Source organism: Camelus dromedarius, chromosome 26 (assembly GCF_036321535.1).
Source record: "Camelus dromedarius isolate mCamDro1 chromosome 26, mCamDro1.pat, whole genome shotgun sequence".
Classification (NCBI taxonomy): Eukaryota; Metazoa; Chordata; class Mammalia; order Artiodactyla; family Camelidae; genus Camelus; species Camelus dromedarius.
Genome location: NC_087461.1, coordinates 16,920,695 through 16,936,937, shown reverse-complemented (window position 1 = coordinate 16,936,937; position 16,243 = coordinate 16,920,695). Strand labels below are relative to the sequence as shown.

Sequence of the window (16,243 nt, the reverse complement as noted above, 5' to 3'; positions counted from 1 at the left end):
ACTATAGTCCCCTTGGCTAAATCCAGCTCCTGGCTTGTTTTTGTAAATAAAGTTTATCAGAACACAGCCAAGCCCATTTGCCAACACTGCCTATAACTGTACGCACTGCAACTTCAGCTAAGTTATTGCCACGGGGACCACATGGCCCACAAAACTGAAAATACTTATTACCTGGCCCTTTACCAAAAAAGGGGTTGATTCCTGGTCTAGAGCTGTGCTACCCAATACAGTAGCTTTTAACCACACGCCTCTATTTGTATTAAAATTATTAAAAATTTCACACCATTTAGAATTCAGTTTCTCAGTTGCACCAGCCTCCATGTGTGGCCTGTGGCTACCGTATGGGGCAGCACAGAGAACATTTTTATCATTTCAGAAAATCCTCCTAGACAGGGCTGGGCTAGGGCTTCCGTCAGATCCATGAAGGGTCCTGGATTCAAAGGTTACGGAATGCTAGGACAAAGTGGAGCCCGGTGGGTTCCTCTTCTCAGCTGCTTGGCCCAGCGGAGGCAGCCCAGCAGTGACGATGCTTGGTATCCTGGCGCAGGACCAACAGGGCAGAAGGAAGGACCTGCCCTCCCTCAGCCACATGATGGTGGCAAGTCTCCAAATCATTGGCCCTGAGAAGACAAAGGCTCCAGGCAAGGCCCAGGCAAGTCCTGGACAGGTGCAAGCAGGCTGCTGTAGCTGAGTGCACCTCCACGTGGCCACCTGGGCAGGGCTTCTGCCAGCTCCGCAGTCTGGGCGGCTGCTGGCTTCCTGTGGCCTGGCAGAGGGGCCCACAGATGTTAGCAGAGGCTAACAAGGGAGTCAGGTGTGGAGAAGCCGAGGCTGAGGCTGTGACCAAAGCCCACTGATCTGGCTCTGAACTGGACAACGGGGCAGTTTGTGCATCCAGAAAAGTGTGCGTTGCACCGACTTCTGGGACACTCAGAGTGGGGAGGCCAAGAGGGAAGGTGGGAGGGACCAGTAGGGGCAGCCTCTGCTGGGATTAACCCCGTGAAACATTGCGGCCACAGTGTGGGCCTGGGCCCTCTCTATCACTGGACTTAAGACACAGGATAATCCCATATTTAGGGATTTCCTGATAAATACTCGTTTCTTGGGCCTGTAACTGACTAACTGGGTAAACATGGGCAGATCTTTTAAATTCTCTGGATCTCACTGGGGACAGGGGAGATCCAGTAGTCAAAAACTGGTGAAGATTTGGCTCTCAGGGAAATAAGTCAGCCGCTCCCTCCACTGTAGATAGAGCCCACCTGAGTCACTCTCGCTGGACAGCCAACAGATGGACAGACAGGCTCCAAGAGGGCCCCCAGCCCCATTAGCCTGGGCGGCCCCGAGTCAGGGTGGCCTCCTCACCATCACGACTCTGGATGTTGCCGGACCCATTTCCAGATGGCATCGAGGCCCTGCTCTTGGTAGATCCCCTTGGCTGATGTCCCTACAAGGCAGTTATCAAAGCCAGCGTGATCCTCCTCCGCCCTCCTAGGGAGAGTGAGAAGTGCAGATAAAGAGCTGAACTGCTGCTGGGGATTTGGGAGCAAGGTGAAGTCAGGTGAAGAGTGTCAGCACATCACTGCTGCTGCTTCAAGGAAAAGATCAAAAAAGGCCAACCGTCAAAGCCCAAGATGACAGGAGATACTAGGTGTGTAATCCCCCGGGGCAAGAGTGTGGGCTGCGGCCGAGGACAGGAGGGAAGGGGATCAGCTTGTGTTAAGTGCTGACTGTATGCCAGCCACTTTACATACATCATCTCATTTAATCCCCACAGCAGCCCCATGGACGGACGCTGCTATCTCCACCTGACAGGTGCTCGAGCTGTGACTCAGGGATTTTGTGCTCAGCTTAAGGCTACTTAAGGCCAGGAATTTTCACTTGGCTTTTCTGTTTCGAAAGACTATACTGTTCTCCTGCACTTCACTCCCTACCAGACTCCTGGAGTAAAGCAGAGATGGGTGACTCATGGGCAGGTGAACTGGAGCTAAGTCAGTGGTAGGGAGGACCCTCATGAAGCCTGCCTTGGTGTCACTGCCCCTCCAGGCTGGTGTGGGTCATCCAGGGAGGCAACAAGAGATGTGTCCAGAACATCTCAGCTAAGGTTGCCAGAAAAAATTAAGGATGCCCAGTTAATTTGAATTTTAATTATTCAAGTTTGTAAAATTTCAGAAGAAAAGTTAGTATAAGTCTATCCCAAATATTTCACGGGATAGACTTATACTAAAAAGTTATCCACTATTAATCTGAAATTCAAACTGAATGGAGTATCCTGTATTTTTCCTTACATCCCCATTTCTGGTGCTGATTCCCCAGGAACCCTGACCCCACTTACCTCCTACTGACACACAGATTCGCCCCGTCCTGCTCTGCCTGGCTTGGACTGCCCACCCACTCCAGGGGGTCCTAGCCTCGCCTCTGCTATTCCAGGGAGTGTCCATTTGACAACTCTCTGCACCCTGTAACACGTGCACTGAGATGCAGATCCGTGTGCACTTGGGGTTATGCTATCTGTGTAGTTCTGTAGTCTGGTTAACAAGGCTGACATTTTTCTGTGTTAATAAAAGCAGGCCTACTTTGTTCTTCATAATGAATATCAGAGAGGAAGCCATTGTGGTTTGCCTGTACCACAATTATTTAACCAGTCATCTTCTGTGGACACTTAAGTGTGTTAAGAACATTCTTATACATACAACTTAAACCCTCATCTAATTATCTTAGAGTGAATTCTTGAAAGTGCAATTGCTGGGTCAAAGAGTGGGTCAGTTTTACGTTTTAATACATAATTCCATGGTGTCCTTAGAAAGATTCTGCTGAGGCACACCTCCACCCACCAGGCTGGAGCGGGCCCATTCCCTCTCTTTACCTATGTTGTGCATTTCAAGTCAGTTTCATTGATTAAAATGGGTGCAACGAAATCTCATTTGTGGTTATAATTTGCATCTCTCTGATGATAGGGAAGGTTGAGCACCTGTCATCACTGTCTGGACTTTTGTAGATCATTTTGTAAATTGCCTGTCCCTGTCTCTGCCTACTTTTCTTTTGGGGTGTTAGTACTTTTCCCTTTCCTTTTTGCGAGTGGTTTTGCATATCAAGGATACTAATACATTGAGTTTCCTTTTGATGTGCAGCAGTTTTCATTTTTATGTCACTAACTTTTAAATTTTAAATTTTTCTTTTATAATAAACTGTTGGTATTATAATTAGAAAGACCTTTTCCATGCCAAGACCAGCTAAATATTCATTTAGATGTTCATCTTAGTCTTTTAGCTTTCTATTTTTACATTTCACTTTTAAATCCTTCTAGAATTCAGCTGTGTCAGTCTTGGCTTCTGTGACTCTCTTTCTGTCTCAGACTCTCCAGTGCTTGCTGTGTGTCCTTCTGTGTCTGTCTTCCAGTGTGTGGAAGCCTCTGACTTGCCCGATTTCCACCCCTCTCCCCTACAGCCTGTCTCTCCCCAATGTTTCTAGTCTTGCTGCCATTTAGATGTCGTTTCTCCCACCTCCAGCATCGAGGCTTCACACCTTCTCCACGCACAGCTCTCAGAGATCGTATGGGACGGTTTCTGCCTCTTCCAGGCTGATCAGCAGGTAGACAAGAGTCATAAGCAGATCAGAAATGTCAGGTAGACGGCAGTCTCTGCAGGCTTTAATGCCTAACCCTGGTTGCACCTTTTGCATTTTAACAGCATTAATCTTAAGCAGCCACTCTGACACTTCATTTCATGAAGGAGATCCCATGTCTGAGGGCTGGGTCTCGGTCAGTTAGAGCTATATAATCAGCTAGATCTAAAAACAAGTACTTAGTGGGGAGGGTGTAGCTCAGCAGTAGAGTGCACACTTAGCATGCATGAGGTCCGGGTTCAATCCCCAGTGCCCATTAGAAGAAGTAAACCTAATTACCCCCTCCCCCAAATAACTAACTAACTAAATTTTTTTTAATTTAAAAATAAAATAAAAACAGGTATTTTTGTTTAGCTAAATCTAAGTTCCATCTTGGGTTCTCATTCTCAAATACATAAGAGCCTTCCTTAAAAATCAGACCTGTTCTATTTCACTTATTATCTCCACATAGATTCTAGAAGGATGAGGAACACGTATTTTTGCAAACTCCCTGGCAGCCATAAGGGGAGGGGCAGCATAGTACAATGATTAAGACCTCAGGTTCTGGGTTGCAGCATATCTGGAATCAAATATCATCTCTGCCACTCATTTACTGTGTGACCTTGGGCAAGTTGCTTCATTTCTCTGAGCATCTGTAAGATCAGGGTAAGAATAATACTTCACAGAATTGTGAGGACTAAGGAAGAGAACACACAAGTCACATGATGTACTCAGCACAGGGACTGGCAAGTTGTCTGTGCTCCATAAATGTCAACGAATTAATGAAGTCACCTTCATCCTGACCTCCCTGGCCTGGGATTATTTCTGGAGATGGAAGAAAAGAGATGTCAATTCCATAGGTCAGAATCCCAGCCCTACCCCAGCCCCTCGGCTCCTGAGTTTGCATGAAGTCCTCAACCCAGTTGTTCATGGTGTGTCTGGGCTTATAAACAGACCGTGACTTCTGTGAGGGAGGAGCAGAGGAGTCTCCGTATCCATGAGCCCCAGCACTGCCCGTTGGGGTTGCTGGCCCTGTCACCTGGTAGATTGGAGCTTATGAGGCCAATCCCAGGAACTTAGTCTTTTCATGGTCTCTTTTCTTTGTATCAGAGATGGTGGCTTTAGAGCTAATGGCACGAGTGACACATTCAGCAGACCCTAGACTTTGGGGTCATGGACTTGAAAGCTGTGACTGTCTCCAGACACACACATACATGCGTGCACACACACACACACACACACACACACACACACACTCACAGAAACACAATACTTTTCTGTATTTTTAAAAATATAATTCAGATGTCCTGAAGTCTACCCATGAACCATTGGTCCACCTGAAAAACTGAGCCCAGTGAGGCTGACATCACACATAAAGTTAATGGTAGAAGTTCTTTCATTTACTGAGCTGATACGTCTTGAGAGCCTACTGTGTGCAGTCCTTGATGTTTCAGCCAAGCCTCTTCTTCACAGTCACAATTTGCCCCCTCTACCCCTATCCGTCCACACTCCCAAAGGGAACAGAACAGGGGGGAGAAAGAGGAAGAGCTCGATTTAGTGTCACTTCTTGGTGAGCTTTTGCTCCCAGTTGCAAGGTCAGTAATGTCATCTCTTTCTAAAGACCACAGCCTAGTAAAACGGGGTCAGACACACGCATCTTGGAGGGACCGGCAGATGGAGATGGAGCTCCGTGTGTCATTCTGCCAGGAGACAGAGGCAGGTTCAGGACAGAGTGTGCTTTCCTGGCTTTTGGAGCAGGGAGCAGGGCTGAGGTGATCATGTCACTTTGCACACAGGGAAATTGAGGTCCAGAAATGGACCCTTCCTGGTTTCATTCCCTCCTGTAATCAGACCTGCTGATTCCCCTGTCCTGGCCTCTCAGACAATTTCCTCGTTCCGAAAGAGCTCCCCCATCCTGGGGCATTCCACAGACAGCTCAGAATTGGGCTAATGGACGCTCTTTGACCGTATACACATAGACACTGAATATGCAGTTTTCACCACTCAGCCCAGCCAGGCCAGAACAGCGTGTCTGGCAGGGGGCCCCTTCTTGGGGGGAGGTGATGAACGGCCATTCCCTCTGCCCAGGAGGGGACTGTGTGTGCCTCCTTCCTGAGCGAACCCACTCCATTGCTGAGGGCTCTGCCTTGGGAGTGGGAGAGCATTCCTTTTAATCAGTACAGTGGCGGAGTAAATGAAGACACACAGATGTGACATTTGAGACAAATTGGGCAGCGCCTCTCAATAAGTGGGGAATCAGGATGAATTTCATTTCACGTCCTCAGTAATCCCACAAACAGTTCATCATATGCAGTGATATTTACCCCTTTGGGGAAGAATATTTACATAGCTTGAAGATGATATATCATGCCAGATTCCAGTGTCCTGACCTTCCCCAGGTCAGGGGGTCAGAAGATACAGTGATGAGGGGAATAGAGCATCCACAGGTGGCTGGATTACATGCAGGTGAGGTGCGCATCCACTTTACTTCTCCGTCCCTGTTTGTTCATTCATTTGACGAATGTGTACTGCAAACCTGCTCTGTGCCAGGTCCCAAGGTAGACTTTGAGGAATATGAATGAATCACCTTCGAGAAGCTCTGAGACCTAAAATTGTTGGAGAGGAGTGAGTAAGAGCAGAGGAACAGGGCTCAGGAAGAGGTAGGCGTAAACCCTGACTAGCCATGACACCTTGGGCCTCTCCCAACCTCCTTGAGCTGATTTTTTGCAAAAGAAAAAACTGTAAGGCCCACCCCAATGGCTTGTAATGAGGACTCAAAGACTGAATGCCTGGAAATTGCCTGGCCCAGAGTCTCTATTCATGAAACACCAAGTCCTCGGCCACGTGGAGAAAGTTGCTCTCATGCCTGGTTGGGTGTCTGGAGATCAAGTGCCACGTCCCCACTGTGTGACCTTGGGCAAGGCACTGAGCTTCTCAGCTGCCTCCTATGGGACATGGGGTAACCTCTGCCTTTCGAGGGGGGTGTGAGCATTAGTGGTAAGGCACAGAAAGCACCTGGCACCACTTTGGGCACATAGTAGGCACTCAGTCAAAGGAAACTCTTAGAATAGGGGCTGGTGTATTTTGGAGGAATGAAAAGAAAAATTCTTTCCTATGACAAAACCTTTGTCAAGCCTTGTGGGTCTCCAAGAGTGAGGAATGTCACCTATTTTTTGTTTCTTCTTTTGTGTCATCAGGGCTTGGCACACAGTAGGGACACTGCAGTACTAACCAGTGCTTGCCTCTCCTAACCTGGATCTCTGCCAGCCCACAGAGGGCTTTTGTGCAAATTAGCACAAGTGGCCACCCTGAGGGGACACAGCCCTGTGAGTGTGCAGCTTAGTGGATGGAGTGCAGGCTTGATTTTTAGTTCTCATCACCCCATTGCCTGGGCACCCTTTTGCAGCGCTCTGCCTGAATAGCTGCCCATGGCAGCCTTGCTACAGGGCCTTCCTCCTAGGAGTCCACAGTCACCCATGATACAAAGAATCATTAGAGGCTGAGTGCAAGGATCTTGGAGAGCTTTTACTTAAAACCATCTAATTACTTCCCGAATGGAGCACAAACTCCTTACCTGGCCATGAAAGCCCTGGGCATCCACCCCACCTCCACCCCTTTCTTCCTTCAGCCACATTGGCCTGGTCTTCAGATGCACTGCACTCTGTCTTGCCACTCATCCCTCAGACATGCTGGGTCCCTTCTCCTGAACCTTCCCTCCCCTACATGGCCACTCTTCGCTGCCTCTTTGTCTCCTTCCAGTCTCTGTTTAAACCAAATCTAGGGGTTGCCCAACACTCCTGTTACTCTCCTTCTTAGCTCCCTGTGTGTCTCCTTCCATCACATGGGTCCCTTGTGTATTGCCTTCTCCCCTCCAGTGTGTGCTCCCAGATAGCCAGAACACACAGGGGAGAAGCAAGACTGAGCTGGGGGAAGAATCGACTCCTGGATCAGCCACTTGGCAGCCAGTGTAGGACTTTGAGCAGGTCACTTAACCACCTGTGACTTCCGCTGTCACAGGGACAATGGTAATAATAATAATCCCTACTCCATGGATTATCGCTGGGAACAAATGAGACAACACGTGTCAAGGGTTCCTAACAGTCCTGGTGTGGAATAGACTCTCAGAAAGCAGACGTGCGGGCTGTTATGACCCATGTTCACAGCTGTGCCTAGCCCGGGGTCTGACACTTGGTAGATGCTCAATAAATAATGATTAAATAAGTGAATAGGATATTTCACCCAAGGTAAAAGATCCAGACAAGGAAAGAGATTTACTCAAGGTACCTGGGACTATATTCCATTGCATCCAAGGTGCCCTCAGTTATAAGATGCAGCTTTGTTGGATGTACCATTAAGAAAGAGAAACGTGCTGCCAATTAAAGTACGACGTGCCATCGATTTTAAGACGTCCCAATTTCAAACATATGAAAGTGTAGAGAGAAATGTGTTCCCTAGAACTGTGAAACATGGTAACTGCTTAATTGCTTTTGATCACCCCCAGCCTTGCTCTTTGCTCTGACCTCTTCTCTGACCCAGGACTCTCCGACAGTCAGGGCTTCTCCTTTTCAGCATTCAGGCGGTGGCTCTCGCTGGACATGCGATCACCTCTTAATGTATTCTCTGGGCCCCAAGTCTCATTACTTCTCAATTTTCTCCATTGAACTCTATTGAACACCTATTAGCACAGGTCTTCAGCTGATAAACGATCTTCTCGCGGGAGGCAGCGGGATGCCCTGATCTTGATCCTGCCTCCTGTATCTGTGCCCAAGTCAGGGGAGCCCATAGCATCTAAACATGGTTCCCTCAGGACCACTGCCAGCCCCTCCTCCAATGACCCCAAGGCACTAAGGACATCACTGGGTGGGGACCTGGATGTAATTCTCCCATTTGAGTAGGAGGTGGGAGGGTCAGCCTTCAACCACTGCCCTGACCTGACTATAACTGGACACACACATCTGTCTCCTTCCTGGGGACCTGGGTCAGGTGATCTCATCAGAGCTTCCTCAACTGACCTTCACCCTGGAGGGTCAGGGGATACGTGCCTTTCTGCTGCCTCTTCCATGGGGGCACTTACCTCCCATCCCAGGAGCTGAGCAGCAGTGGGAAGAGAACGTGTCCAGGTAGTTGGTATCAGATGGGATGTTCCCATCCACCTCTTCCTATTAATTGATGACTTGGGGTGGGGGGTGATTAGCCACTGTTTTGGAGTATTCTTTCCAGCTCTTCCCTTCATTAGTGTGGATAATTGAGGGTTGAACCCCTTGACATTCCATTTGAACAGCAGGAGAGGAAAGCACTCAGGGCGTTGGTAGGAGATTCTGATTTGGAGACCTGGTGATGGGCAGGTTACACCACGCTGAATGACAGGCGTTGTTTGCCAGTTCTGCATCCGCATACATGCCCTGGGTCCCTGAGCCCAGGGCCTCTGAGATGAAGAAAACAGGGGGCCCAGGTCTTGTCGAGCGGCCTCGACGTGACATGTTCAGCAGTGCAGTGGGAGCTTTGTAGGACATTGACACATCACCAGCTGGCGAGCGAGGCCTCAGGAATCCCCACTGTACAGAGAAGGAAGTCAAGGCCCAGAGAGGTTAGTTACCTTGCCTGAGGTTATACAGCACCTGAGGGTTATGAGCAGTTTGAAAACTGGTTTGGTTCCAAAGCCCACCTCTTGCCACTCGGTGCTGCCTCCCCAGATGAGTTCCATACAGTTTCCCAAGTTCCACATCTTCCGACCCCACAGAAAGAAGGGGCCCTGGAGAGGCAGGGGGCGCAGGACATGATGCTGGAGCGCCTCCCAGGACCTACCGGCCCCAGCCTAGTCTTGCTGAGGCCACTGATGCTGCCTGAGACCCTGTCTTGCAGACAATGGCTTTCCTTCCCTGCTTTTCAACCTTCCTTCCAGCTCTTCACGTCCAGCCCTCCATTAAGACCTTTATCCAGCACATTTTCGGAGTCATGCCGATTGGACTTGATAGTGCATTAAATTACAGGAGTTAGTCTTGTGAAGTGGAGGGGGCCGGGGAACGAGCAAGCCAAGCACATTGCAGCCTCAAGGCCTCTGCACATTCTGTTCCCTTTGCCTGTACTTCTGGACCCTGGTGGCCCCATGGCCCTCTTCCTGGGGACCTCTTCCTGTTCAGGTGTCTGCTGAAACTGCCCTTGTCAAAGAGGCCTTCCTGACCACAGGAGTTAACACAGCCACCCCAGCCCATCACTTCCCGTCACCCCCTGATGTATGATACAATTATTTGTTTACTTGCCTACTGTCTGTTTCCCCTACCAAAGGTGAGTTTTCTGGAGTCAGGGTCTTTTTGTCTCTTTTGCATTGTTATTGTTCTCTGCTGAATCCTTAGCTTCTTAACAGGTTATGACCTATGTTAGGTGCTTAAGAAATAGTTGGTGAATGAATGAAGGAATGAATGAATGAAGTCAAAGGCCAGAAGAAAGAAAGAGTGTCTGTATTTGAGACATGCAAGGAATCCTGAGGTGGGGAACCATGTGTAAAGCATGAGAAATGGGGGCGGCAGGAGCTGAGCTGGACAGGGGTCAGGGGTCAGCTCGTGCAGGGCCTGGGAGGCCCCGGAAGGAGCCTGGGGCTTTATTCACAGAGGGAGCCCATTACCAAAGGGTCTGAAGCAGGGAGGTGACTCTGAGATTTCTGCTTTAGAGATGATGAGGAGGGCAGGGGGAACCAGAGGCAAAGGAGCCGGTCACAGGTGGGGACCATTATCCAGCTCAGAATGTGCCCAGACCTTCATCAGTACCGGGGAGAGTGCCAGGACAAGGGGAGAGCTATCCTCGGGCTCACCCCACCCTGCCCACATTCCCTGTGGATGGGGACCTAAGCTGCTGGAAGAAAAGGAATGTCCCACATGTGGAGCAGCTTGGCTTTCCTGATGGCTTAAGTGAAACTATTTATGATAGTCTTGTCTGGTCTACAGACATTCATGATGTAACCGCAACCCACTGAACAAGCTCACCTTAGGAGTCCCAATGACAGGGAAGGGTATTGCTCAGTGGTAGAGTGCATGTCTAGCATGCATGAGGTCCTGAGTTCAAACCCCAGTACCTCCATTAAAAATAAATAAATAAACCTAATTACCACGCCCTCTCCCCCAAAAAACCCAAACAAGCAAAAAAAAAAAAAAGAAAAAGTCGTAGTGAATAGTTGAATGTTCAAGGACTGTGGTCTCCAGTTATAAGCAATGTTGATGAAGCTGTAGAGAGCACACTTGGAAATTTTGCAGAGGATTCAGAGCAGGGAGGAAGAGCAAATGCATTGGACAGCGATCATTGTAAGGATGGCAATGAAAGCTAACATCACTTCAGCTCTTATCAGGTGCCAGGTACTCTTATAAGTGCCTTACATTTTAACATTAAATCTACACAACAGTCCTATGAGGTAGGCACTATTATTATCCCCATTTTGCTGATAAGGCACAGAGAGGTTAAGTAACTTGCTTGAGGTCACACAGCTCATTAAGAGGTAGAATGTGAGTTTGAACCCAGGATTTTTTACTTCAGCCTGCAAAAAATAAAATAGTTTCACAAAGCTGGGACAATTGGGTCAAAATAAAGTATTCCACTACAATTGACAATAATGCCAAGGTTTTTACTTTGAAAGATCTAACAACAGGAAATGATGCACTAATCTATATTCAAATGTAAATAGAAAGCATCCAAAAGAAAGAAACACAGCTGACGTTGAATCATATTATGCCAAATATGGCCGGAAAGGATTAATCTCGATATTATGTAACCAGCCCCGAAGTGGTAAGAAAGCTATCTGGAGTTCACACCAGAGGAAATAGAGTCAGCAAGTAAGCACACAGGAAAGCTATTCAGTCTTGCTAGTAATCAAAGTAATTTCAATTAAAACAATGAAACAACACTTTATCCCTAGTAAATTAGCTCGAAGAGCCTTGTGAGGACATGATACAGTGCTGGGTCGTTGCAGAGAAATGGAATGCTCACACATTGCTGGTGGCGATGGAAATTAGTCCTTTGGGAATCCAATTTGACAACGTGTATCAAGAGTCATAAAGTGCTCCTGTCATTTGACCCAGTAATTCCCCTCCTGGGATTATATCCTACAGAAATAATTCAACAGAAGAAGAAAGTTATATGCATGAAAGTGTTGATTTCAGCATTATTTATAATGATGAAAAATTGGACACTGTAAAAACGTCCAACAATAGGGGACTGGCTAGGAAATTATGGTATATCTACCTGATGGATTTATGCAGCTAATTACAATTATAATAGCATTATTTAGTGATACAGAAAGATGTCTATGATCTTTTTCAGTGAAAAAAGCAGAATACAGAATTATTTCCCCATATTTATTACCACCATGGAAACTAGGTCTTATATGGACAGGGACAGGATGGAAATAAAAAAGGAAATAATTGATATGGGAGGGCAGTGGGACTGTGGTGATTTTTTAATTTTAAGTTCCACTTTATGAGTTCTCTAGTGCTGACTATGTGATAAAGAGCAAATAGAAAATTCAGAATCAAAGAGTAAAGCAAAATCAACAGCAATGAAGTCCTGGTGTCTGTGAAAACTACATAGAAATTTCATTTGGCTGTGATTGAGGTGAGCTGATTATCATATGGCTGGATGGATAGACGTATAGACTCCCCACATAATAAAGGAATGATCAGGACAAGGTGCTTTCAAGGGTCATGGACTGTATCTCCCATAAGACCCAGCACAGAACAGGTGTTTGGGAGAAACGAACGAGGGACGTAGTGATGATCCCACAAAGAACAATTAAAAGGAAGACCTGGAAGTGACTTGATAATTTGTCATGGAAAAGACAAATAAATGTTTTTTCTGGATTACTCCAAAGAGAACAATGTCCAATGAATAGATGTGCCCAGCGCCCAGCAGGAGCTCGGGAAATCTTGGCTGAGCAGAAGAATGCAGGGTCTTGGGAGAGTGGGAGAGTTCATGGGTTCTGCTCCGAGGTCCAGAGAGAAACAAGAGGAGGCCTGTGTTCCTGAGAAGATGCCCCTCTGAGCAGTGAATTTCAGCCAAGAATCAAGAAGAAATTTTCCATGGCCTTCATTGTCATAAGTTGGAGTAGGCTGCCTTGTGAGGTAGTGAGTTCTCTATCTCTAGAGGTGATCAAGCAAGGGTTTGATTTATCAAGGTCTGCTAGAGATGCTGTTAACATACCTCTCAAACTAGTGTATATTTAACATTCTATCAATGGTACAATGCACTCCTATTTTATTCACCACTGAGAAAGAAAAAAACACATGCAAGCACACACACACAGAGAGATGGAGAGAAAGAGAGAGGGAGGTGAGTCAAATGCAAATGGACTTTTGTTAAAAAAAAAAAACAAAACAAAACAACAGAGCAGGAAACTTCAGAAACAGGTTATGCCAGTGGCCAGCCACACTAGATTGAACTCCTGGACCCCAGGTACAGGCACCCAGGTTCTTTTCCTGCTGAAATTTCTTTGATGCAAGAAGCTTGGCTGAACTGGATAGGCTGTTTCCCTAGACGTCTTCGAAAATTCACGACAAATCTCAGAGTTGCTAATTCAATGGCTCTGTGATCCTGTAACTCATGACTTTAAATCAGCAACTCCCCATCCATTAATTCGATTGACTTTGATTCCCAAGCATTTTCTAATCTCTAGTGTTGCCCTGGGCCCTGCCAATCAAGTCCCTGTAACAGTGAGACTGCAGTGATACAGGCACGTGGCCAGTCCCCCCATCCTACAACCCTCTCCTGACCCGCATTCTAGCCCCGGTGGAACTGCTGCAGCCCTGCATGATCCAGGAAGCTGCAGAGGGCTTGAGAAGGCAGGGCAGCCTCACCTGGGGCATCAGCCTTCCTCAGGCACGGGTAAGCCTAGAGCCAGTGTCTGCAGTGCCTGCTCCTGCCTTTCACCTACCTAGTCTCCCACCCTTTTCTGGAGGCAGGGGGAAACAGGAAACAGCCGGGACAGTAGAATGAGCTTGTAGTTTTGGAACAAAATAGTTCTTGTGTTCATCTGTCATGCATTGTGTGTTACCTGGGGAATGCTTTATAATAGCTCAGAGCCTCAGTTTCCTCATCTGTAAAATAGACTTAATATATGAGCACAGAGAGATAACTGCCGTGTTCATCTATCACCAAGCCCAGAGGGGTAGAGTTTACTTCCTCCTCCGGTTCCCTTCTTGCTCTGGGACCATGTGAAACTCTTCTAAGGCCTCCGTGTCCATCTAAAATGGAAGGTGAGATATGGGAAGATTCCCCACCTGCCTTGGGAAATATGTCTAGGGGGCTGTGGTTTCAGCAGCTTCACCTTTCCTGAGCCAGGGAGAGTGTCCACTTTTCTGTGCTGCACTCAGCAGTCTTGGAGAACAGCAAAGATGCTGCTTCGAGGCAGCACATGGACTTCTTGGCTTCTGCCTGAGGCTTCTTGGGACACAGAGCATATTTCCTGGTCCCTCACTGTCCAATCAAGCATCAAGAGGAGAAAATGTCACAAACAGTGTAAAAGTTATTGAAAACCTAGCTTTTTGGTCCATCCATCCATCCATCCATAAATACGCCTTGAATATCTACTCTGAATGGGGCCTGGGAAAACACAGATGGGCAAGACCTGGTCCTGGACTTGCACAGTCATGATCTAGGTGGGGAGACAGATAAGAAATCAAACAGCTGTGTTGCAGTGTGATCACTACCTGAGGGAGGGGGCAGGCGGCATGGTGGGCGCTTGCTTGGTGGGCTCCGTACCACCCTCTGCTGGCGAATCTCCTGGCTGAGTCAGCAGCCCCCTCAGCTCCCCGGGGTAAGAGTTTGCCTGGCGCGTTTGAAGAACAGCGATGCGGCAGCGTGGCCAGAGTAGAGCAAGTGGTGGGAGACAGGTAGGATTTCATGAAGTCAGAGAGAGTAATGGGCCAGGTCTGGCACAGCCTCCGCGCTGTGGGGAGGACTTGGCTTTTACTCTGAGCATAATGGGCCCCACTGGCGGGTTCTGAGCAGAGGATGGCCTGATCCGACCTACAAAGGAGGGCAAGGGTGAGGGCGGGGAGACTGGCAGGCATCAGCTGCAGAGATGCAGGGGACAGATAGATAAGAGACCCACAACAAGGGCAGTAGCAGTGGAGGGCGTGAAAAGTGGGCCAGTTCCAGGTAGATTTTGCAGGTGGAGCCAACAAAGTTGGTTGGCGGGTTGGATGTGGGGTGTTAGGGAGAAATCAAGGTGCCTCCAGGAGTTTTGGCTGGAGTAGCTGGCAACGTGGAGCTGCTCTTGACCGAGGTGGGGAAGCCCCTGGTGGCCAGGCTCAGGGGTGCCGAGATGGGGAGCTCTGTTGGGACTGTGAGGTTGGAGGTGCCTGCCAGGCATCAGGAGGACCTGGTGGATAGGCAGTTGGATGGAGAACCTGTCTGCAGGTATAAGTTGGAGCCTCCCAGCCTGCAGATAGTGTCTGAAGCCATGGGTTAGACGAGATGACCGAGATGGAGTAGAGATAAAATAGAGGGGTCCTCTTTACTCCCCCAAACTGCATTTGCCTGTGGTATTCAGAGAAGGCCCATCACCCCTTTTCCAGGGTGTGCCGCTGGGAACCAGTTATGTCAGTTCCCCAGTTCTTGCAGTGGCTGGAGCTTCAATTCCTTCCAGAGATCGAGGGGAGAGGGCAGGCCAGCCTGCAGAGCACGGAGAACCAGGGACAGCATTGAACTTGGCAAAGGATAGCTGGTCCCCACCCCGAGGGGCTTACTGGCTCCCTTCATATCTTCCTGAAGCAGGTGCAGGTGCCCAGTGCCCAGGAGGGGCTCGGGAAATGTTGGCCGAGCAGAGGAATGCAGGGTCTCGGGAGAGCGGGAGAGCTCTCATGGGTTCTACCCTGAGGTCCAGAGAGAAACATGAGGAGGCCTGTGTTCTGAGCAGCAAGACAGGTGGTATGCATGCCTGGGTGCAGGATGCTGGTGGCAGAGAGACAAAGGATCGCCCGCAGCACGGGGAGAGAAGCTCATCTCTGCCTGGCGGGCACCTGCTGCCCAGGGAACTTTGGATTGAAAAATCCCTAACGTGCATGACGGTGAGTGATAATACTTGAAAGGAAACCCGCGACATCTTCTTTCAAAGCCACGTTCCCCAGAATGCCAATCTAAGCTCGGCTCCCATAGCTGTGCCTTTGGAGATGTCCCCGAATGCTCAGTCAGCTTGCCGAGGCGAGCTCACGGAGGACAGTTAGTGAAACTGCAGCTTGGGCTTGGCCTTGGGCTTTTTTTGCTAAAGGGTAAGCATTGGTTCATAAAAGGGAGGCTTTGGGGACACATCACAGGTGGGGGCCCCAGGAAAACAATGGCCGGTGCTGGTCACAGTGAAATGCACCCAAGCTCAGAGAGAGGCACACGGGTCACGTCTATTCCCAAGCCCTGATAGCTATTAGTGAAAGAACTGTTTGGGATTTGGTGATACTTCACTGGTTTCATTTATGGGACTGTATATTTTTGATGGAGAACCAGGTACTCATTTAACACATATTTATTGAGCCCATACTGTGTGCCAAATGCAATTTGAAATTTGGGGCTTAAAGCAGTAAACAAAACAAGAGCCCTTTTGGAGATTACATTCGAGAATACGGAGCAGATAATGGACAAACCAAATGGGTGAAATATTTAGGATACA

The 16,243-nt window shown here is 48.3% G+C and overlaps 1 protein-coding gene and 1 long non-coding RNA gene across 2 annotated transcripts in view; one reads left to right on the top strand and one right to left on the bottom strand.

The window, feature by feature from the left end:
• The window catches only part of LOC135319384 (CUB and sushi domain-containing protein 2-like), a 104,788-nt gene extending 102,878 nt beyond the window's left edge, over positions 1-1,910 (top strand). The window contains exon 4 of the mRNA XM_064479339.1: positions 1,493-1,910. Coding sequence (XP_064335409.1) covers positions 1,493-1,635 — 143 coding nt within the window. The 3' untranslated portion in view covers positions 1,636-1,910. The remainder of the gene's footprint in view (positions 1-1,492) is intronic.
• A 3,389-nt stretch (positions 1,911-5,299) lies between these two features.
• Positions 5,300-16,243, bottom strand: part of LOC135319401 (uncharacterized) — a 33,813-nt gene continuing 22,869 nt past the window's right edge. The window contains exons 6-7 of the long non-coding RNA XR_010377949.1: positions 8,675-9,155; positions 5,300-6,206 (exon numbers count right to left, since the gene is read on the bottom strand). This is a non-coding gene — a long non-coding RNA (uncharacterized LOC135319401). The remainder of the gene's footprint in view (positions 6,207-8,674; positions 9,156-16,243) is intronic.